Source organism: Pseudomyrmex gracilis, unplaced genomic scaffold (assembly GCF_002006095.1).
Source record: "Pseudomyrmex gracilis isolate BER0280 unplaced genomic scaffold, ASM200609v1 scaffold_109, whole genome shotgun sequence".
NCBI classification, from domain to species: Eukaryota; Metazoa; Arthropoda; class Insecta; order Hymenoptera; family Formicidae; genus Pseudomyrmex; species Pseudomyrmex gracilis.
In genome coordinates, this window is record NW_018020693.1 from 58,309 (window position 1) to 83,526 (window position 25,218).

Sequence of the window (25,218 nt, forward strand, 5' to 3'; positions counted from 1 at the left end):
TTTTCATTCGCGTCGCTGCAATTCGGCGCGCGTTTGCGCACTCGCGCTCGCTTGCTGTAAAACGGGTTTAGCGACGGCCGGCGGGTCTGGGAATCTTGCAGAAGCTCCGGGAGCTCCGGTTTTCGGTTTCTAGTCGCAGGATCTGTGCGCTCCGAAGTGGATTACGGTGCGTGTCGTGTATACGCGAAAGTGCGCGCGTGCGTCAAAACTGGTTAAAAGGCAGTAGCGGCGGATGTAAGATCAGAGAAAAGCGAAGAGGAACGCCAAAGTACACGGTGCAAGGTAGAGAGATAAAATAATAGGACATAAAGGTAGTGCTACGTAAAAGAAGAGTAGGAGTTCTCACAGTGTTAACACGGACAGTGAGCCGTCGGGAAGAAGACGAAGGTAAGAAGCAGTTATCTCTGCGCCTTTGAGACCCATCGGGTTATTCGCGAATAACCTTTATCGCTTATCGATCGTGCTCCTCAACGACTTCTTCGTGTGTCGCAAGGGACAAGTGTGCGATTCGTCTTCCTCGCTTCTTTCGCTCTTCTTTCGGCTCCCGTCTCTCTTTGCACCCATTTTTTCTCCCCTTCTCTCTCTCCCCTCTTATAATATCCGCGCTTGTTGTTCTCCAATTCGCCGCGTGCGCGTTTCTCGCGACCGCACTCCTACCGGCTTTACGTACCCTCCTTCGTTCGTCAACGGGCTCCGTGCCTGTAAAAGTAGCAGCAGCAGCAGCAGTAGTAGCGGCGGCGAAGGGACGCCGAGCGAGAAGCACAGGTGCACCCATACCAGACGGTCGCGACACAAAGTAACGCGCGCGGTGGGCGGCGAACGCATAAAAAGAGTGCCAGATCGGTGTTAAGCGGGGGAGGAAGAGACGAAGTAGCGTAGCAAGAAGAGAGCGTAGCTGAAAGGAGGGGAAGAACAGAGATCGAGAGACACACACGACGAGCGACGCGGAGCAGTTGCGAGCGAGCAGGCGAACGTGTGTCATCGTCGTTGCTGTTGTCGTAGTATAATCGTCATTGCCGTCGCAGTGTGTTGTGTTGGTTTTTTTTTCACACTCGGTAGTTCATTATCGCCGCTTACAGTGCCAGTCGATATAAATCGCCGCATCGTGGCAGGATGGACGAGACCGCGAGCTCTCCGCGAGCGTCGGACGTGACGTCGGCGATGGGAAGCGAGAGCGAGGAGGCCTCTCCGAAGATGCGGACGGTCGACGACAAGTCGGGCGCAACCTCCGCCGCCTCCTCCGCGCCGGATAGCACCGCCGTAGCACCTGATCACGTTGTCGAGTGTCGCGACCAGAGCTCGATCGGAGCCGTGTCCCCGGGGCCACGCGCCGCTGCCGCTACCTCCTGCTCGACGACGCCGCAGTCGTTGCCGCTGGCACCGCAACCGGGGTGTGGCTGCGTCACGGCCACCGCCGCGGCCAACGCGGTCGACAAGGACGAGATCACCGTGTGCATCACGCCGACTACCGGTGGCCAGTTCGATCTCACGGTGGACCGCAACGACACCGTGGAAAACCTCAAGAAAATCATCTCCAAGAAGCTGAAGGTCGCCAAGGAGCGCATCTGTTTACTGCATCGTGAGAGGTGAGTGTTTCCCGTTTTTTTATTTTTTTAATTTTTATTTTTGTTTTTATTTTTGTTTTTATTTTTCTTTTTTTATTTTTGAGCGCGCGTGTTCAAACAAGAAAATAAAACAGCAAAGTATGTACGCGAAACACCGACGTTCAGTTCCGATGAATCAAAGTTCCGAGAATCTCTGATGATATCCGCGTCTCAACTTTAATCGCAAGAATAGTATATGTAAGATTTATCCTCGTGTATTTGTGCAACGCGAGGTGTCCTAACTCTCGCTGAAGTCATCAGGGATTTTAAACTTTAAAAAAGAATTTGTCGAACGTACCACGCCAAGTTTTTTTTCCGCGTTAAAAGATAAACGAAGCACTCAGAAAGAATAGGTAAATAAGAGATAAGTAAAATACGTGAGCGCGATAAATATATAAATGTAAAAAGATTCTTTCGAATTGTATACTCTAATCATCTTCCGTATGTAGAAACTAATAACAAATACGTAAAACTGAATAAAAAAAAAGATATAAAACTTTGCGAGGATACTGAGATGTGACCAGAAGAAAGTTAAAAAACAATAGATCCAAGACTTTGACAGCAGAAACGATTCAAGTGTAAGATTATCTTTTTACGTTTCCTGTTCGTGGATTAAGACGATTATGCTCCATAGAGCATATTTTGAACATTAAAGAAGGGAAGGTAAGATATTGAGATACTAGAATAAAGAAGAGAGATCCTTATATAAAATAAAACAATAAAAAAAAAAAAAGAATTCTTACAACTACACTTTTATCGTCTTCTTTGTGCTATCGGAATAAAACATGTGTATGCGATACGTTCGTAAAATTAAAACAAAAAAAAAAAAAAGAAAAAGAAAAACCACAAAGGTGTAAAAACGATAGATGAATCATGAGATATTATTGGTCAGCTGAAGCGTTCGTGATATCTCGTAATGTTGCGATACGACGCGTCTCGCGAACTCGTGTTAAATCGTTCGCGATCCTATCTTCGAAGACATCAAAAGCGGAGGAAGAAGAAATGCCCCGACGAAGCGGACTTTACGAGTGGCTCGCTCTCCGCGTCGCTTCTATTTTTCCCACGAGCGAACGTGCATTCGAATCGGATCGGACCTCGCCCCCTTTGCCTCGCTCTGTAAAGAAAGAAGAGAAAGAAAAAGAGTGACGGAGGACGTAGAGGGGAAGATACGAGGGAAGGCAGAATAGAGAGACCCGGGTAGAGAACCGGCAAACGTCTGGCTCGTCCTTCGTGCCGGTGCACTTTTGGACGTGCGTCGGTGAGGAAAGAGAGAGAGAAGAAGAAAAAGAACGTATAACTCGCGGTGCATGTATGCTGGCGGCGTATACCGGGTGTTTCAGCTCGACGAGTCGATACTTCGGAAGTCAAACCGGTTCCGTCGAATGCAAAATCCTCACGCACGAATCCACTTTTTGACGTTTGAGTTATTGACGTCATCGCATTCCACGCCTGATGTATTCGAGACAATGTGTGTACATAAATAAGAAATTTTGATAACATTGATAATGTCGGACTATGGAAAACAGTATTGTGTTCAGCTTGTTGGTCAATCGCTTTTTTTATGTATTGTTTTCGCGTTTCCATATATATATACAAATGTATTTCGTAAGTTAAATGATGTTTTGAAAGTCATGATCTCTTTTTTTTTTTTAACTATTCACTAAGTTCTTACGTTCTTACTGTAAACACATTTTTTAAATAGTATATAGATATGTGATAACAGATTTTCGCGTTCTATCGTTCATAACATCATATTTTTTATTGTTGTAATTTAAATTTCATGTTTATGTGATGTCATTTTGTTTATCTTATCGGTTCTACAAATTTGTGAGATTTCTCTCTTTTTTTCTCCCTACGAATACACCTTTCTGAGATTCTTTTCTTTATATTTATTAACACTTAGGGAGGAATATTTAATAACAAAAAAATTTACAGTGTTTCGGTAGAAAAAGAAAAAAATCAGGATTGAGAAATAAAAACCAAAACATATATATATATATATAAAATACTTTGTACGTATGCATATTTCGTATGTGTGCGCGCCTCATTTTAATCACAATACCCGAAAAGAATTCCAAAAGTCTCGGTGATGCCGGCGATGATCGACGACTCCGTATTATTTCCGATGAAGCCAAGGATCGTCGTCGTTGTCGTATCTTCTCCGAGTTTCGCCGAGTACTGATAACCCCGCGATAGCATCCTCGAGGTATCGACCTATCCTCCTGAAACCGCCTGTATACATGCTCTCGTGGGCGTCTGTGGGGGCCGCAGCGCGGATCCCCATCCACCTCCACCACCTCTTGGTTGCCGCCGCTTCGTGCGAACACGCGAGAGAAATATGGTGGAGTAGAAGGTTGGCGCGCGCGCATACATGTACATACATACACACACACATTTAATAAGAGAGATAGAGAGAGGCGAGAGGTCGGAGGACGTAGCGCGGAGGTGGCTTGTAGTAGTAGAGTAGGTAGAGGATATCTCGGGAAATCGCGCTCCCGTAAAGTGGAACAGTGACAGCCGTCTGCAACGGCGGACGGTGCGAGAGAGATGCACCACCATCGTCGCCGCCGTCGTCGTACGGAACGACCGCGCGGGAGAAGAAGGAGAAAGGAATCTATTTGTTATTCGGGGTAAGCCCCCGGTCGGAATGAGTATGACTAAACAGAAAATCGCAGGAGAAAATTTACGGGAAAAGATTCGGCAAAAGTAACCGAATGTACAAAATGAGATAATCATTTACGGTGTAATAAAGAAAAATAATACATATCACTTTGTCGTTGAAAGCACAATTATTACGCGCACAAAAATAATAAAGACACATGAATTATTTCGGGGAGTAAATTTCCTTTTAAATATAGAAATTTGCAGTCGATTTCTGGTTTCCCATTGTAATCATTTTTTAAATCTACGTTCCGTTATTCAAATAAGTTAAAAACCAGTAGTATAATATCTATCGATACACGTACAAAACGAGCGAGAAGGATAAAAGAGAAAGATCGAAATGATGGGACCGGCTGTACCTCTCTACATTGCGCGAGATATCGGCGGCGGTCGCTTCTTCTTTATTCCTTTCTTACCTACTTGCTTGCTTTTTAGTCGTCGGCGTTTTTTTCTGCTGCCTCGTCTCTTACGTGTCTCGATCGGGACCAGCAAAATTCTCTCGGGATCTCTCACCGTCTCCCGATCTCTTTCTGTCTCCTTCTTCTTCTTCTTCTCTCTCTCGTTCGAGCTTTCACGAGCCTGCCCTCTACTCGTCCGTAGCTCGTTTTCTTTGTGCATCGTCGGGACAGTTTCAGGCGCAGGTAGCACCGCCGGATCTTTTTCCTTCTTCGAACAACAGAAACGCACCTGCGTGCGCGTAGACGTGAGGATGATACTGGCAGCTGTGCCGTGTGCGTCAGTTCAGTCACATCGCGTCGGAGCGGAGAGACTCCGGTCGCGTTTGCCGTCAAGAAAATATTCTCAATAAAAGGTTTATCTTCCTCGCTTCATGCGCTACGTTAAAAGGAGGGTAAAATTTATAGGGCGTGTAACGTTGATTAAATCGAGTGTGAGAAAGAATCGATTTCGTGAGAAAGAGAGAGAGAGAGAGAGAGAGAGAGAGACTTGAGAGAAATTTCGATGACACAGGTGACTTAGTCACGTGCAGAAGAGACGTTACAAGTGTGCAGGGAAAGAGATATATATAAATACTTTGTTATATTATTAAACGTTACGCAAGATAAAGGAAACAACAAATGAGAAAGTAACTTAAATGTCACAACATCTTTCCTTGATATTTCTGCCGAATAACATTATAAAATTGAATTGTTAATAGAGAAATTCGAGAGATAAAATAACATTTGCATACACGCGATATTGCATTATTATTTTGTAACCTTTGCGTTGTGTCATCGTCGTTTTATTACGTATAGGACAAAGATAAAATTAGAAGGTCAACAAGGAAATGGAAATATCAAAGGGAATTCGACGTCATTTCCTGTGCGATTCAAATTAAACATAATAAGATTGGCTTTCGCATCGCGAACATAAATTTACAAAACTTGAAACAACACGCGCCGAAAGATTTGCTTTACACAGCAAGCTGTTTTGTCTCTTTTTATTCTTTTCGCAACACACGTGTGCCTGATGTACGTGCATACAACACGCGAAACTGGTGAATTCGATTCGGTTGACCCAACCTCGTTGCGGGATTCTCCGCGACGTCGTGTTCCCGAATTCCCGTCGGGAATATTTCGCGGCGACGATTTTAAATAGTTGACGCGACAGCCGTTACGATAGCGCGACATTGGTTAGCCTTTGTAACACGACATTGTCACCATTGTGCGACATATTCCGTTCTCGTAGAACGTTGCGTCACGAACGTGATGATGAGAGTGTGTCTTATTCTCGTCGCTTACTCTCTCGTCGTATTTTTGTGTAATAAATATATTATCCTTCTTCTTATAATTTTAGTAATTAATTGAATGTAATTCATTTGAGTTTTTATTTTTACTCTTATAAAGTTTCTCGAGTGTTTGTTGTTAGTGAAGGTTTTAACGTCACGAAGATATTCAGGTCAACGTTTACGCTTGTCGTTTATGGACTTGGAAGACTTCTATTGCAGTCTCTTTAAAGTCTGTGTTGATAAAAAAAAATGGCAAGATACGCTCGATATGTCTACGTCAGTATGCGGTCGATCATGCGGATGTGTCATCGTGAGATTTCTGTTAGTCATCAGGTTGCTCGCAGAAGAAGCGAGTTTGAACGTTCGCTTTTAATAAAGATTGATCATGCGCATTGATCATGATGCGCATTTTATTTAATACCAAAATCAAGAAATTGTAAATAGTAACTTGGTGGTTTTTGTTGAATTTTATTGAAATCATACTATTAATTTTATTTTTTGATGTAGACCGGAATTTTTTATACGAATTCCGAGCAAAGAAGCGTTTCTTATTAACCGCGCTAAACGTGTCGCTTTTATTTCAACCTTCTGCGAAATTCGAAGTGAGTAATTGACACGGTGAAAAAGTAAGACCTCGTCTCGCCCCCGCGCATCTCGTTAATTTTCGCTTATATCGGTGAGCGAAAACATGTTTATCGGTGTCGGCAGTCCGGGATAATCCGGGAAAGTCGCGAGGCGAGTGAACGCACGCGTACTTCGCTCAATCAGGTATGGCCGGTCGCCAATTCGAGAAAACGCGCGAGCATGATAGATATAACATTCCTTCTCGCTTCTACGGTAGATTTTTAAAAAGCGTGTACTTGCTTATAGCAGAATTGCCAATCGAGAGATAAAACGCTTCCCGACCGGCACAGCTGGTTGAACTGTCACTGCTGTGTATAAATTGCGAGTTATCTGCGTTTTCCGAGAAGAGAACGTTATCTTTGTTTTGCGATATTGACCGCGATTTGCGATAAACTCTTGTAATAGAACATGAAAATGTGTTTATTTAGAAATATTCACCTTACAATGAAAAATTGATAAATTTTTTAGCTTTGCTCGAGATCGCACGTGATAACTATAATGAGATTATAATGAAGATTATATAATGTCAGTCCTTGCTCGTAAACCAGAGACAAAGTGCGTGGCAAGATTACGCCGTGTAAGACGATAAAATTACGTCTACATAGTTTTTTTCATAGCGTATGCATACGTCTGCGTGAAAAATCTTTTCTCATGCGTTTTACGAGCTGCGCAAACTTAACCGATATTTTGCGAGTGTAAAGTGAGACTACAGTTTTGAATAAAATAACGTTTCTCTTTCATTAATTTTATTAAATATTTTAAATTTATATTTAATTAATTACTAATTTATTTCTTTAATTATTATTTTAATAATGCAACTTATAGTATAGTCTCGTTTTTTTATATTAATGCGATTTGAATGTACTTTTTGTCTCGTTTTACTTTTTAAGAAATGATTATTTTTCTATTTTTATTTATATATAGACACATTAACTTAAGCAATTATTTACGGATTAGTAGTAACTTTCTTCAAGCCAGTTTCTATGGCCCTAGCATCTTACGAAGGCCAGTATTGACAGATATTTGTCAAGCGGAAACTATTGTCCGTAGTTTATCACACTCTCTTGTGTGAAATTTTCTTTGTGACACTTAAGAAGAGATGATTTTGTGTGTTTTATATTTAAATATAGAATATATGCGACATAACACAAGGTTTTAGACTCCACGTGCTGATAAAAAAAATTTCAAATAAATCAATGAAATGGAACCGCGTGTTACGAGATGCTTTTGTGAATGTAAAGTGCACTTACTTGCGCGATGACATTTTGTGTAAATATTTCCGCGTAATTGGGAATCATATTTTTACACGTAATAGATAATTTTAAGTACTTTACACACTCTCTCTCTCTTTTTTCTTTTGGAAAAGTTCGAAAATTCTCTTTGTTTACAAAACTGTACTTAATTATTGTTTGTGAACGCTCGGCCGTCACAAACTATCGGTGTCAAAATCGATTTCGCATTGCTTACACATGTTGACGCGCAAAAGCTCGATTTGCATGCATAGCCCACATATAGGCGTGGGCTAGCATTGTTTACGCGCCACGTGCGGCGATGGATGCGAGGCCGGTACACGCGTGCAGATATTTCGCGCATGAGGAACGCGAGGAAGGTCGCTCCTCCTTGTCTCTCGACGTCCCTGGACGTCGTAAAAAAAAAAAAAAAAGGAAAAATATATTTCGCAGCCGTGCCTCTTCAAGGATTTCGCTGCGCGCGTTTCCTTCGCGACGGCGTATAACGGTTCGGCGAGACTTCGGCCACGTATACATATTGCCGAAATCCACAAAGCGGAACGGGGAGAACAAAGCGGAATTAATCCGATACCTTGAAGACCGAGTAATGTCGTTCTGCGACTTAAACGGCGAATTAAACGAATCGACTCTCTATACACGTGTCTATGTACGTGTGCGCGCAAGTTATTTTTATTTGATGCAGAGGTTGATTTTATTTTTATCGAAATGCGTCCTCCCATTTGTCGCGCAAAAATATTTATAGCGGTGTAAGTTAGGGTTACACAGGTGCGTTGAGAAGGAGAAAGAAATACAAAAATAGTAGAAGTACATTTGTATGTTTTAATTACACGCACACACATACACACACACACGCACTTGTTTGAATTGTGTAAAATGTGCGTGTTTTCTCGCATGCATCACTCTCGAAACGCATTTGGGGAAGTAACGATTTTCCTTGGCCACACTATATCTATTCGCGGCTACATGTGTTAATCTATCCTTGGCGAGATTATCTATATTCCGCGACGTTGCATGCGAATTACCCACTGCAGAGCCTTATCGACCTGCGCGGTTTAATGCTAAATTTTGTTTTTAATATATAAAACCACAGAGAGAAAGAGAGAGAGTGAGATTCTCTCTCGAGAAATTTCAATACCTCTCGCGACTGTGTTCGCCAACGTCTCTGTAATTTGAGAAAATTAATAGTGTGTCTTTGTGCACGCGGCAATTGTAACTTTGCTAATTTCATTGCAATCAATTATTTTGATGCTCTGCAAATCAGAATTATCATTAAAAACAGTGTAATTTACGTAATGAAATTGCATAAAGCACAGTTCCAACAATCGATTATTATACCGGTCCAAGAATAACACTACATTAAAACACATCGTATAGCTATTTATAACCCATAATGAGAGAGAAAGAGAGATTGTTATTTTTAGCCGCGCTTTCTACCTCTATTTTCCGCCTCTCTCTTTCTTTCTCGGAAAGGTGCGTATAATCGGATTAGTTTAAATACAAGCGAATGAGAAAAAGTATTATTTAAAAGACGGAAACTCTCTTTCTCTGAAATGATATTGTACGTATCCGCTTAAAAAAAAAGAAAAAAAAAAGAACTCGAAGACGATAAAGGTACACCTTGAACAAAAGAACCGGCAATTTAGTCGCTTATATTGTTTCACAAAAATTAAACTCGAAAGAAGCGCTTAGCGTCATTTAGAGCGTGTCGAGTGTAGAATACACGTAGCGGTCGAAAGAACGAACAACTTCGCGCAAGATAGAGTTCTATCAGTTATATTCGAAATTGCGCGTAATTGCAAAACTGTGTACGTAGAGTCGTTAGAAAATTGAAGGTTATTTGCGAAGGTTGTTACTCGATGCATTTCGCAGAGCAAAAATTCGCGACTCGAAATGGGCGCGCGAAGAACGAAACAACGAAAATATTTGCGCAATTACAAACGTGTTTATTCCGTTCTTCGCACAAATATACATATGTTCCGCTTCTGACCTCTCTTCTGAGATACAGAACGGGCGTGAACGATAAGGACAGAAACAGAACGATAATATTTATAGTATAAACGTGGATGTATAAGTGCGGGTTGTCTTCTTTCTCTCTCTTTTTGGCGCCGAATATCGCGTCTTCCTTCAAAAGCTTATTTACGCCCGCCTTAGAAAAATGCTTACTCCACCTCTTTCTTTCTTTCTCTTCTCTTTTTGTTTTTGCTCTAGTATCTGCTGTAGTCATTCATAAACTTGATGATATAATTTATGTGATCCATGGGTACATAATTATAAAGCATCCATATTTATTCATGAAACAATTAATTGCTTGCGCAATGAAATATCGCATTGTCCGGGAGAGACGTTGCGACTTCTCAGCCGCTTTACCGTTCACTTTTGTATTTTCGCGATTCCGCCGCCCCGAGTCTCCGTTAGTTTAATTTATACAAAAAGCCGGGAGTTTACCGCTACGAATAAAAGCGAGAAGACGAAGAACAGGAGGACGCTTCGAGAGAGCTTGTTCTATTGGCGTTATCTTCGCCGCGGCTCTCCATATCGAATTATTAACGAATTGTTTCGCCGTCAAATCATCGCGCACCCGCAATTACGCAATTACTAAATACGTCGATTAACCGTCATTCGGGACAATTAGCTCCGATTAGATTCTCGAGAGCCTTGCGCAGACTGTGGCATGCAGAAATTAAATTACGAACGTGTGTGTTTGCGTGCATTCACGAGAGCTGTCCACGTAAATGCTGATGACGGGAATATTCGGCGCTTTTGTTTGCGCAATTGCTTTATCGTGCGCGCTCAATCGACACGTCGACTTCTTCCGAATATGCGCGAGCCCAACATGTTTCGTCGCGCGATGCCGAGTTTTCATTCTTCGCGAAGGAATTATAACGCGAAATTTTATACCGTGCTGCAAAAAGATATCGCACCTGACGCCAGTCGTGAACATCAGAAAAAAGAAGAGAAGTGAATAATCGTCATCGGCAACGTTGAAGTAAACACCGTCTCTCGCACGCACACGACGAAGTATCGGATAACTGCCGAGTGATCGCGATTGGTGCGAGATGCATGGTTGCCAAGGTCGGAGGAGAGTTTTGCCTTTTCTGATTCTCGTTTCGATCCCTTACTTATGTATGTGTTCAGAGCGCGGGGCCGACGCGTTTCGCAACAAGAGAATCGTCGCGCAAACCGTTCTTACCTATCGAAGGAAAACGACAGCGCCGCTAATCTAGACTCCCAACGTAGCCGAACACGTTGCTCAAGTGCAGCCGAGGGTGGGATAGCGGGGCGTTATCCTGTATATAAAATCTTCCGCTGTCGGTTACTCGAGCACCGAGCACAATGCAGGAACGTATAGCGAAAATCGCGTACGAACGTGTTTTTGTATGTTATTGTATTTGAATATTGTTTGCACTAAACAAACTCTGAATACTATTATTCACGCGCGTGCGAAAAGTGTAATTATTTATATGTTAAATTTATTGAATTATAATAAAACACATTTGTGCGCTCGCTCTTTCTCTCTTCCAATATTATTTACTTGCGTAACATTGATCGTATTGTTGAATTGGAGAAATTTATTTCCTCTTGTTTGCTAACAAAATGTAATTTAACGGATAAAGCGAACGCATATATTGAAAATTGAAGGATAACACATTATATATTGTTTGACGGACATAAAAATGTCGCATTATAATTAGTCTCTCGAAAATCATTGTGCAGACTCCGATTTGTTGCGCCATGCAAATTGCTATCTTGTATGTCGCGTAAATATACGCTGAGTAAAGAGAAGCGACGTCAAGAGAATGGCGAAAAAGCGACGAAGATTAGATAAAACCTAGAAAATACAAGCAAGCCTACGCCCTAAAATGTTTTCAGTGTCCGATAACTGAGGATGAAGAAGTAAGAGAGCTTAGGTTTGGTCGTTCGTCAGACTCGATATAATGCCGGGCTTTTGGCACTCGAAGAATGGCCGAAGAGTACAATAACCCGGGTGTGCGACACGCGGCTCTGGCACGACCATTACCTGTCAACATCTTTCTTTCTCTCTCTCTCTCTCTCTCTCTCTCTCTCTCTCTCTCTTTTTTTCTTTCTTTCTTTCTCTCTCGTTTCTTTCCACTTCGGTTATATCTGACCAGCGAAGCGCATTTCTGTGTGTCTTCGTCGGGCGTTAGATCTACGTAAAGTCTCGAAATACGCGACCAGTTTCCTGTGCACGAAGAATAAAGCAGGCCGATATAAGTCAGACAAATAATTCGACTTGAGTATTCGAAATCCTGAAATTTTGCAGGACTAAACATGTTACTAATTTTATGCAGTTTACGCATTGTACAATCATTGTACTATCATCAACTGCCAAAACACATTTGACAGCAACTTAAACTACATGTATATGTAAAACTAATTGCACAAACGATTAAAAAACAAAAGTCAAATCAGAATAAAAGTGACCTATCAAAAGACCATATTGAGCGAAATTTGACATTGGAGCATCGACTTTACATTTCACTTCTTACTTGAAAAAGTAAACCCAATTATATTTTTTATCACCAAAACGGATTGTTGAAAACAAAATTACATTTTAAAATGGGATTGTTTCTTCGAAACGATGCGGTTTTTCGTTCAAAATCAATTTTTTTTTCAGAGGCAATCTCGCGATAAATAGAAGTGGAACACCCAGTGTATCGAACACAGTTTCAAGTTAAATACAGATTCCCGAGAATCAATTCTAGCAGCATGCGCGCTTGCTCCGATTAAGATCGAGCGCGAATCGGAAATGTTACATTCGCGTGCGACAAGGTCTCATTCCTTCGATCGAGGTCCGATGAACAGCGCGCAACCGCCAATGAAAATAGCAGCGTTAGCGGATTTTAATCTTTTCTCTCTCTCACTCTCTGGATTGGCGTTTTCTTATCGACACCTCTTTTTTACATAGATTGTTTTATCGCTCGCCGCCGTCAATGCCAACCGAGGCCGTCATGAATTTTTATATATTCCAAAAGACTTACAATGTGTATTCCTGTGCGTGCGATACGCACATCGCTCGCGTTATATCACACGCACATACATATCGGCAGTATCAGCCAATACCGGAAACTATCGCGCGTTATCGCAATTGTGTTCGCAGTAAAATGATAAAGAAAATCAAGACACCGGGGTTAGTGAAGTATTTGCGCTTGGAAGTAAGCGGACTTGAACGCAAGAGTTAACGACACGGCAGTCGATAACTTTTATCCTATTTTTAGCTTTATCAATGCGTAAATTTTTTTTCTATCGATATATGTATACACACCGGTCTAGAAATAATAAACAGAAAAGAGTATCGTTTATAAAATATAAAATGTTGAATATTACGGCCGATTTGTTTATTTACTTGACATAAATTATTCGCGCAGTGAACTATTTTTATCCTGACAGATCACCGCAAAAAGGGAGAAAGCTAAAGAGATATAAGAAAATAATGTCAAGAGCGAGAATCTCACTAGTTTTATGTAACATTTCTCTACGCACTCCGCTTTTACGCGCGACAATTTTTTCTCTCTGATCTCTCTGTGAAAGGATTGCATTCTGGTTTCCGCTCATTCCTCCAAAGTGGCGTTGTTTTATCGCGTGCGTGTAAACACACGCGTGTTTATTTCGGTCGATTTCCGCTCGTGCTGGCGGTTGCATCAGAACGGCCTCGCGATAGCGCGCGTGGCGTGCGAACCGGGTCGGCGGCGAACTTTGATTGTCAGAAAAAAAACACGAGGCGAGAGAAAGAAGTGTTCCTTCTTTTTTCTTTTGTCGTTATCATCGCGCCATTTTCTATCAAACAGCATCTCGGGAAGGAATTCACGTAACCGAATGAAAATTGACGCGCATTATTTCGATAAAATTTCTAAGCCGGTAAACGAGCAAGTACACATTTCTCGTGTCGGCTGTATTTCACGAGGTATAGACCGGGAAAATGCGATTTGTATCCATCACGATTTATTCATAAGGCTGAAGAAACCCGATATATAGAGCGGGATGTTCTCTCTCCAGGCGAGGCGAGATGAGACGAGGCGAGGCGCGACCCAATTCTGTCGGCTGTTGCATACAAGTATTTTTCATCGACTTGCGATTCTTGCCTCCTCTTCATCTCGCATCGTGCCGGCCTGAATCGCTTTCTTTCTTCACGCCACTTTTCGAACTGCCAAACTGTGACAGCTCTCGTTTAACACGTGTTTGAATGGGATGATTTCTGATGTCTGTGCACGAGTTCAATTTTATATCGTTGTGTAATATTCACGCGATTTGAGTTTTTTTGAAAAAGAAAGAGAAACTCTGACGATTCACAAAAGCAGAAACTCTTCCGAACAAATCGTTTACAACTCATGTACCATCTCGACTAATTAAAAAAAAAAAAAACAAAGATTTCGAAATTGATCTGAAAAAGAGAGAGGAGTTGTTAGGAACTAACTAACTACAATTATTTACCGCACGTAATGTACTTCTTTGACTTCGGAAACGATTAAAGTTTAATTGTTAACAGATCTTGTAGAAAAAAGAAGAAATTAATTAATAACATAAAAAATTCTTGATGATTTTGCGATAAGTATATGCGATAAATATGTTTCCGTTGAAAGTCTTCTCAAGTTTTAATTGCGACGATTCTGAGACGATAAAAACGATAATCTAAGTTATTTTTTTTTCTGTTTCAGGCAGCTGCGTGAGGGTACGCTCGCGGAAAACGGCCTACAGAACGACAGTCGACTCACGCTGCTACCGAGCGTGGAAACCGGACTGCTGGTAAGTTCAACTCTCGTGTCCTGCACTTGCATGCGAAGTTTTAATCAAATCAATCCATTGCACTGGCGCACGAGAATAAGCGGTTATCGCGGTACAGTTTTTTTTATTGATACATCGTTTCCGATAAAAACAAACTACCAATTTGCATTTAAAAAAAAACTTATTTTCTCTATTCTATATTTATCTAACTTGAAGTAACAAAAAGTGACGGTATAAAATTATATCGTGAAATTTGTATTTAATATTTTCTACCACACAACAAACCAATAGTTCGACAAAAATAGTTCTACAGAAATAAACAAGTAAAATTGATGTCGAGACGGATCGCGATTCTTGGAAGCGCGAAGTTTCAGCTGGATCGGTAGAAAATAGCAATAGGTTTGTTTCTTTTTCGTCGCGTCCGCAATTGCAACCCGGATCTCCTCGCGCGCTCGAGACACTCGTCGGCGTCCCATCCTGGAACCGTTCTTCGCTCGCTCGTCGGAACGGAGGACTGCCGGTGACTCTCGAGGACGAAGAGAACGTAACGTATGTTACACGAGGAGGTGCGCACGATCCGCGCGAGCAAGCGCCGTTAACTCCGTGCGTTCACGTATATCGCCGGGTCACTTGGTTTCTCGGTCACACACCATATCGTCCCCGACACCTTTAGCCCGCGATTCGCGGATCCGGCCGAGACCGTCGTCGAACAGACGGCGCTTGCACCGTCTCTCTTCTGCGTTTCAAGAAAAAAAATTGTATTTTTCGTCTTTATCGGTATCAAGTAAATCTTCATGCTTTTTTGAGAATTACCACTGCTTTTGAAATTTAAAAATAACACTATTTTTTAAATAATAGTGTTGTCAATGATAGTGTTATCAATGATACTATAAATAAAAAATATGTAAAAAAATGTAACGAATTTTTCGAAAGAACGTGACACAATTTTTGTATTCGTCGATCACACATGTGCGAGCATCTGTTGCAGAAATCCGAGCGCACGAAACATATGACGTCCAGACCATATGACTGCAGGCGATACAGTCTTCCTTAAAGTAACATAATATAACACAATCTAATCCTAACCGGCCACAAGCATACAGGTGTTGTCCGCATGGAACAGTCTTTAGGACACAAGGTGCAGTTTCACGGAAACTTTTCTCTCTCTCTCTCTCTCTTTTTATATTTCCGCTTGAGAATTACGCGGGGACGTATTCATGAAGCGAGATAAAACAGCGAATACGAAGATTGGCGCGAATGTAACGCGTTTGTAGCAGAGACACTCAAAATCTTTTCAGTCAGTCACGTACACGAATGAAGAAGAGGGAAATGTATGTAGTATACAACACTCTTATTTCCCATCAAGAGATGTCACCGATTCGATTTCGGATTGACGTTATATTTCGGAAAGCGTTTATATTTATTTTTGAAACGCACGCGTGCAATTATTAAATTATAATATTTTATGAAATCAGTTCATAATAAAAGTAAACCTACACTAAATTATTTGTTGCGCGGGGGGAAGGGAGTAATATTTTATGTTTAATTAATGTAAAACATTAATTCTCCAGATTAATCAGGCATCTATATGCTCCGGTTGGGACTCTCGGCTACGAATAAATTCCCAATTCCAGGCGTCGGTTAAGGGATTGAAGGCATTAGAGGGAAGAAGAGGGAACTCGGGGGTTCTTCCCTCTTTACCCCGGTGTCTGAAATTGACTCCGACCCGGGCTCGAGCCGCTAGCAACAGCGCGCGTGCGTTTCCCGGGTCCTTATCGCGCGGCCGAGACTTGTTCGCATGGCTGTCAAGGGGGACCGCCCGCTCTCGGCTCTCGGTCACCGGCAGTCAATTTTAAAGCCCGTCCCTGTGTAGGTACGTGGATACGCACGATCGAGAGCCGAGTGTATATGTGTGTATGTGTGCGTTGCGCGCGCGTCTCCCTTTCTCTCTCGCTCTCTCTTACGCGCCCTCGCGAGATCGCTACGACGCATACAGGGTGTCGTGGAAAAGGAGACGCACACGTGTCGACGCACATAATTACTATGTCGTACAATATCGATTATTCTAGATACCGAATATTTTAGGATGTTTCATCTGTTTATCAATTGAAATCAATAATTTTATGATATACATGAAACATCAGGTTGTACATAAATATACTGCAATAATTTTATTGAAGTTCTTGTTTTGCTATTTAAGCATTAGATAAGTTTCGTTACATCAACGTCAGCATCTGAACTCATAAGAATCGTAGCTACCAGCTTTGATCTCTTGTTTCTTTTCTTCACGCGAAAATTTAATCGCTTTCTCCGATTTGTAGCCGGCAGTTTGCATGCTCGCTGGCACACCCTGTAGATATCATTCGTGGGTGGTTACCGGGGACGAGGCGAGATCCAACGGGGCCGGGTTCGCACAGCTCGGCTCGGCTGCAAGAGCGAGCGAGCGTCTCGCGATCGAAGAGCAGCGCTTTATCTCTGAGTGTTTCTTTTTTCCTCGTCCGAGCGCTCGCTCGACCAGCCGAGAGAGAGTGACAGAGATGAGAAAGAAAGAGAAAAAGAGCCGGGTCTCGGCTTTTCGGACTTCGTCCGGCGCCGCTCTCACTTGACTCGCGGAATCACCGTTAGATGTTGGCAAAATGGCAGAATCCATCTTCGCCAGAACCTGCTCGATTAATTTCGATGCTGTTAAACCAGTCCTCTCACGATGTGTTAAAGTTTATACTCGCCCGGTATTTTTTTTCTTATTTTTAACGCGTGCGAGATAAACCAATTTAATGTAATCCTTAATTTACTTCTGCCGATTGGCATTGGAATAGTACGCTGATATATTTCCAGGTGAAAGTATGTTTACCTCACAGTAGAAAAATATTTTTCTTGTGTCTCTATATGTGTATGATAAAACGCGTAACCTTGCATGCATAAGTTACACAATTTCAAAATATATACGTGCGTATATTACATTTATATTGTTACGTAGTTTTCGACATTTCGAAAAATAGCTTTAAATGTAAAAAATATTTTACGTTTAAAGCTGAATGCACACAAAACTTTATTTCTTTTAGTGAAAGTACAACATCTTTTCGACAATGAGACAAAGAGTCGAAGCTACTCTACTTGCTAAAAAAAATTAGTTCTATATTTTCTGATTATTTCTGACTTCTGCTTATAGACAATAATCTTATTTTGAAAAAAAAAAAAAAAAAAAAAAAACTAAATACCGCGTTCTCTCGTTTTTCTAATTTAAAAAATATTCAAGTCGTCGTTATCGTGTGTACGTATATTAGACCAACTACTTTATTCAATTTCTGGGATTTCCGGCGTTTTGGTGTGAGACTTGATAGCAAACGAGATTATCGCGTCAAGGCGTGCGATACACACCCACTTTACAAATTGATTTTGCGGTCGAAGATGATGACGACGAGTCAAATCGGTGCGTCTACTTCCGTCGGATACGTAAGCCGTAATTAACTATCTCGAACGATTACAGTAGAGAGTTCGGTAAATCCATCTCCGCGTATATTCACTTTTGAATCTTGAGTGTTTGATCAATCGAAATTTTCCTCTCGTCTTTGGAATTTTCAGTAAAGCAAGACAATTGAATTAAAAGGGACATGTAGGCGGGAGCAATTTTTATCTGGAAAATAAAGAGGCGAGAGAAATTTATCTTTTCTAGGAAAAAAAGCGCTAAGAGACCGGCTTGCAGTTGCTATTTTAGTTTTTGTACTTTTTTTCTTACAACTTATGAATAATCTGTTATCCTCGTCGAAAAGTAATATCACAATACGACAATTATATCACGCTGTTCCATTTAAAAATATACTTTTACCGGGTTTTACATACATATATATATATATATATATATATATATATCGCTTTATCCAGTAGTTCAATTAAAGTAGCGGAAAGTGAAGAAGTTCATCGTCAATTACGTGATCGGCTACGTGGTATTCAATTTGCTTTGGCCCGTGTCGCTTTTATTGTCGCTTTCACTTGTTTTCTAGGTGGATCAGCTTTCGATGAGTTCTGAATATACACGTAGACACATTTCCCCGAGCGATCTCCCGGGTGTAGCTACAAACATTTGAATGCGAACAGCAGTCGTGTAACAAACGTATAACTGTATTTAATTAAGAGAATAAACCGAAAGTCAAGAAAGTGAAGTTTTGGATTAACTTTTATTGTCGAACGCTTATGGAGCGAATTAAAACGCTTCGCGATTCTTAAACGGTTCATCGCGACTCACGAGTGGTCTCATCCGATCGATCCGTTGCGCATCGAGGAAGTTCTCTGCGAGAGAGAGAGACGATTGGGGAGTGGGCCCGATTGGTTAATCGTTTTGCAAGAGCGTTTCACCGAGCGATGAGATCGGACTTTGCTGTGTTCAGCAACGAAGGAGTGTTTGATTTGGCGGCGTGAACGAAGAACGGAATTTGAGGCTCAGCAACAGTAGAACAGTAGATTGATTGATTAATTGATTGCGATCTAATAAAATGTTTTTTCAATTTTATTCAGTGTAATTATACAAAAAGAAAGACAATGTATATGAGAACAACCATAAAAAATTCGCGTTACGAATACAAACTCCAAAATAAAAACATGTAACAAGCTAATTGAAACTAAACATATTTTAATTTACTTTGGTTGTTTTTTTATTTATTTTTAATTTTGTGTCCGCGCGTTTAGTATAATTTATGTTACTTGGAAAACGTTTCTATGTCGTGTAAAGAGTTGTGATGCGGAACGAACCTATAGTTGCGAAAGATTTGAGGACACTTTTAAATAAATAACAAAGAGAGAAAGAGAGAGAAAAAGAGAATAATCACGTTACGATACGTCGTGTTGCACTTGGTCAAACAAAAACAGCTCGACCGTGTCTTGTTCTATAGCTGCGAATAGAATTCCGCTGCACTTTGACGCGACACGTGGAGCAAGCGCATAGGGTTGGATAGCGCGTGGCACTGCATGTTTTCGATGCAGCGTGTTGCAACATCGTCGGAAACCGCATCGGCACAGAGCGAGTGGCAACAGTCGGTTTCTTATACTTAGCGTCGGCGATTCATAATTTATAATGTCGCCGAGCGTGCGAATAGCGTAAATTTAAACGTCCGCGATTCTCTTCCGTGCCGCGATTCTCTTCGTCGCATCGATCGCGATAGCTATGAATATTGACGTAGAAAAACAAAACCCGATAATAATCTCGGAAGAAAATCACAAAATCAAACTCGTCGCGTTGTAAAAACATCCGTCTGTGTTAATTATCGACATTTGATACGACTCGTTTATTCGGTATCTTCTTCAACTTAATAATTAATTGTACGATACGCACAAACAAGTGCGAAGGTCGTGTTTTGCAGGCATTTTCATCTTAAATGTGCATTTTCTATTTCAAATATGCATGTAAACGACTCAATGGCGATAAAAACGTAGAAAAAGCAACGACTTATGGGTGACAACAGGAAGAACCTAATTGACCGGAAGCGCTCGCTGAAAAATTTCTGACAATTATTTTGACATTATTTGTCAATCAAATTGTTTTCTTATTGAATTATTCGAAGATAACAGATCGAAGATTTCGGATGAATGTAAAATAGTAAAGGCGCATGATATTTGCACGAACTCGATTACTTCAACGTCCTATATAAAAGTTTTATTCATCATGCAATTCCCCGGATGTCTCTTTGTTACAAGAATAATGCGCTTCCCGCGAAGTCGAGGCTTTCCTTAGAAAGAGCTCGCGAATCGAATTACCGAATCCGACGGTGACCGCCGCGTCCGGCGAAAGGAAGTCCGTTAGGTGTGCGTGAGGGATGCCTAACTGTGCGCCTGTCGAGGGTTCCGCGAGGTTTCCTCTCTTCTGCAGGTCTTCTCGCGCTTCTATCTCGCGTCGCGGTCTCATCGATTCGCGTTTCATCTTGCACATACCTATCATTTGAAAAGAAAAAAACGTCACAATATGACACTCGAAGGAATACAGGAAGTAAGAGAAGAGCAATTAAGAATGTGAATTAAGATTATTTTACACATACATTTTGCTTTATCTGTTTATCGTATTAAAAATGGCAGTAGAATAGAAATTGCATTTAATGTTAATCAATATATTAATTTGATATATCAATATCAAAAGATCAACACATTACACACGATTACTTTTTATTACGATTCATTTTATTGCGGCTATATATAATTACAGCTTTCGTTACTCGTATCATGCGCCTCGTTACCTCGAATGAACAACGAACAGCTTGTCAAAGTGATCGGAAATCTCCCGACGGCGATGTGTCGAACGTACAATCAAACCGCGACGTCCGTTATCACGGTTGAAATAACGATCACCAATAATCAACCGCCTTCTTTTCGCCCATTGTTTCAGGCGCAACGACCGGAGCAGAGCGTGATGCAGGCCTTGGAAAGTCTCAATGACTCACAGGTGAACGACTTCTTGTCCGGCAAGGCGCCGCTCAATCTCACAATGCGACTGGGCGATCACATGATGTTAATCCAGCTGCAATTGTCCACTGTGACTCCAACTACTCCGGCGGCCAATCAGGCGGCGAGTTCTACCGGCAACAGCGGTCACAATCACGGCAGCAGCAACGGCACCGGTGTACCGATCGGTAGCAACGCTAATGTATCCAACGTATCTGGCAACCATGTCTCTTCCTCGTTACAAACAAGAAGGTGTTTGGCAACTAGATCGCCCGGCAACACCGTCAAACCGCAGAGCGCGGCAAACACGTCCGTTGGAAAAACTTCGCACTTGATTAACAGCCTCGCCAACGTTTTGCACGCTGCCGCCAGCTGCAGCAGCAGCAGTAGCAGTCTGCCCACTGCCAGCATCATCACTACCACCAGCAGTCCAGTGTGTTCCAGTCGGATCACGTCGCCTACGCCACTTAGTCCAGCGCATTCGTCGTCATTGTCGTCGTCATCGTCGCCGTCGTCGCCGTCGTCGCCGTCGTCGCCGTCGTCGCCGTCGTCAACTGGCAACGCAAACCAATCCTCGCAGTCTACACGCACCAATTCGCACGGCGCTCAATCTGGCAACAGTTCCTCCGGCGCGTGTCAACCCTGCCCACTTTACCACCATCATCATCATCACGGTCATCATCATGGCCATCATCATGGCCACCACCATCATCATCACCATCACCATCACCATCATCATTCGAGGAACAAGCCCAGCTTGCTCAATCTTTCCCCTTCCTCTTCTTCCTCTTCTTTGTCCCCCGTAACTTCGGGTTCTACTTCTACTCAGGATCAATCTACCGCCGAGTCCTACGACACAACGCTACCCAGAAAGAAGCTCTGCACCGGTCATCATCATCACGGCGGTCAGCAATCGTCGTCGGTTACCTCTGGTAGCGTGGATGCCATGAGAAGTCAATACGATGAGTCAAGTCCGCAGAGTCCTACCTCGTCTCTGATGATGGAGCAGCAGTCTCCCACTAAGCCTGCCACTCTCGACACGCGGGCGCTCGCCGAGGCTTCTCGGAATCTTACGCAAAAACTGAAGCAACTCTCCTCTGAGGTACTCACCTCGCGGGTCGACCTCGCAGAGGTATACATTTGTTACCGAAGCCAGTTCTCCCTGTGTATCATTCGTTACTTATATTCGTACGTATTAAGGTCCTAAGAGGTATATTTGACGATTCAAATCGAATGAATTAGAGTATTTATTTTAAAAAGACAATCTTCTGTTGGTACTGAATTTATTTTTTTGCGAATAATAAGAATTTGAGAGAATAAATGTTGTTGCTTGTACATACTCTCAGGCCCTTAAAATCATCACATTATACTTTCAACGTGTCATCATTCAATGAAATACATACAAAGTTTACTACTTCATGTTGTATTCTTCGAAGAAAGAGTTTATATAGCAATACTTAAATTTAAATTTGAATTTATTAATTGTATTCAGAATTTCTTGAATAATACTAAAATATATGCAGAAAGAGAGAGAGAGAGAGAGAGAGAGAGAGAGAGAGAGAGAGAGAGAGAGAGAGGAGAAAATAAAGAACATATTTTTTATAAATGTAACTTGGAACATGTCTCTTTAAATTTAGGAAAACGCGAGACGTAGACAAGGTGCGATAATAGAGAGTATGCATCATCACGGTAAGGGTGTATATTCCGGCACGTTCAGCGGCACTTTAAATCCAGCCCTCCAAGACAGACACGGTAGACCAAAGAGGGACATCAGCACCATTATTCATATCCTGAATGATTTGCTCTGCGCAACGCCAGCTGCATCCGCAGGTCATTACAGGCATCATCATCATAGGCATTCGCATGCTCGTCAGCAGACATCCTCGATGTCCCCGTCTTCTGCAGGCGCAACAGCCGTCGCGAGTGGATCCGCGACATCGGCTGGCTGTCAGGAGTCAACACCGGGATACACCAACGGTATGTCATAAATATAAAACAAATGTTTTTATGCTAGAACGTTTATTTTAAGATTTTCTTTTTGATAACTGTAAATGTCTATGAATTATGTATTTAATTATGTATTAATGAATATATTGTTATACATATCAAAATATGTTGTATTAATATTCGTGTACAGAGGAGTTGTCGAAGGAAAACGAAGCGACCAAGGGAAAAATGCGTCGGCTCCGCTTAGTCATGGAGCAACGACGCGCCAAGAGAAAAGCCAGACGACAGGCTCGAGCGGCCCCGTACACTACTCAATGGGCGGCGATGACTCCTGCCGATCCGAACCACGAGTCGAACACGTCAACGGCGACCTCGAGCACCACCACTGCCGCCGCCAACAGCACGGAAAACAGCACGCAGAATGAGCCGGAGTTACAACCGTGTAGCCCCGAACCGGTCGTGGCTTAAGCATACGTCACTCCGTATTCAGTCAATTCACGGCACAGTAGTATCCTCTATATCGTACACATAGAATAATTGTCTCTCTTGTTTTTCGTTTTCATCGCACTGATTTATTCCAGAAGGCATGCAGGGTCGAAACACGTGTCCTATCACGTAGCTACCAATTTGTTTCGTACAGCTCGTTTCGATCAGAGTCAAACACTGCAACGTCTTCAACTCGAGACTCGAGAGTTTTTTGTGGGCAGCCTTTATCTAAATTATTTCCACGAACTTAGTGAGAAAAAGACGATAAAGTCGCAGTGTTTGACCGGATTCGAGTCTCGATCGTAGTTGACAATAATTATGCTCGACGATTGAATCAGTGTGATTTATGTATCCACACATCGACGTCGCGTGAAAAAAAAGTCGATGAAAGTCGTTTTTTGAAGAAAAAGAGAACAAATACTCCTATTAAGACTCCTACATTAAGAAATCCTATTAAGAATTTCCTGCTAGGATTACAACTCGCCGATAAACATGCCACGCGTTCAAAAAGAAGAAAAAAAACTAAAGAGTTATAGTATTCGTTGTTTGAACTGCGCAGTTACATATTACGCTCCACAATTATTATTCTCTCGCTATCGGGCACTTTAATCGAAATCTTATATGTAGATGCGAACGGAACCGTACTTTCGCGCATTGTGTGCACAATGCTCGCGAATTGATGTATGCAAGACTGTTTCAAAAAGCAATGCCAAAGTTCGCGCATCGCCAGACTCACGATGAAGAGGACTATTATCCTGTGTGGTAATAGAAAACAAAAAAAACTAATAATTATTCACGCGAATAAACTTTGTTGCAAAAATTTCACATCTCTTAAGGACTGGTTGATCTAAAAATGAGCGACCTTTTGTAAGTAGCAAGTGCACTTTCCAATGTCTTCTTCACATTTGTTTCACAATACGTACACAAGAGCAATGTTAGGTGAAAAAGATCTTGATTTTAATTTTATTGTCTATAATAAATTATAAAACACATAATATTATTATATTATGTGTTTTTTATCCAGTCAGTTATTTTCTTTTTGCCTAGCATAATAAAGGAAAAATATAAAGCGCTAATAGACGTGCCGGTCTTATTCAAGGTCTTCCTCGTCGCATTTGTTGATAAATGGTTTTTGATACATTAATATTATCATATACGATTATAGATTTCAAAATTTTTGTGCAATTTTTTCGAGGCCTTGAAGGCAATATATCTCAATGATTAATGTTGGCTCTATTTTGCTTGAAGCAAGAAAAGTGAGACTTCTATTTTGCGTTATGTGTAATTTATATGTATTTGTAGCATATGATTGAGAAACAAAGGAATTATATATGATATTTAGAGTAGAGAGTTTGACTACTTGAATCGAATCGGGAATACTATATTCATATCAGTTTTTACGGTGTATGTACACATTTTGAGATATATATGCTGTACTTCTTAATCTTGCTGGTAAAGTCATATCGGAGAATGCTCTTTGTTTAGAATTATACTATATATTATTTTTGGAAAAGAAAAAAAGAAAAATACGAAGAAAAAACACGAGAAAATATATCCAAAACAATTCTATAGTTATAAAAAAAAATTATATTGCATGGCATGCTAATGACGCCACGATTTGTTTAAGTTGATTAGAATATTACAAATACAAAAAAAAAAAAAAAAAAAAAAAAAAAAAAAAAAAAAAAAAAAATAATAAATAAATAAATAATGCAATGTCCCATATACGCTACTAATAGAAATATATATTATG

General features: G+C 41.3%; 1 protein-coding gene across 1 annotated transcript; it reads left to right on the plus strand.

Moving 5' to 3' along the window:
• Positions 1-1,113: 1,113 nt before the first annotated feature.
• On the plus strand, positions 1,114-25,152 carry LOC109856140 (midnolin-A-like). The gene is made up of 5 exons (XM_020431092.1): positions 1,114-1,586; positions 14,540-14,627; positions 20,977-22,134; positions 22,670-23,009; positions 23,170-25,152. Exons 1-5 carry the CDS (start codon positions 1,114-1,116, stop codon positions 23,445-23,447), a joined length of 2,337 nt encoding a protein of 778 aa, XP_020286681.1. The 3' UTR covers positions 23,448-25,152.
• Positions 25,153-25,218: the final 66 nt, after the last annotated feature.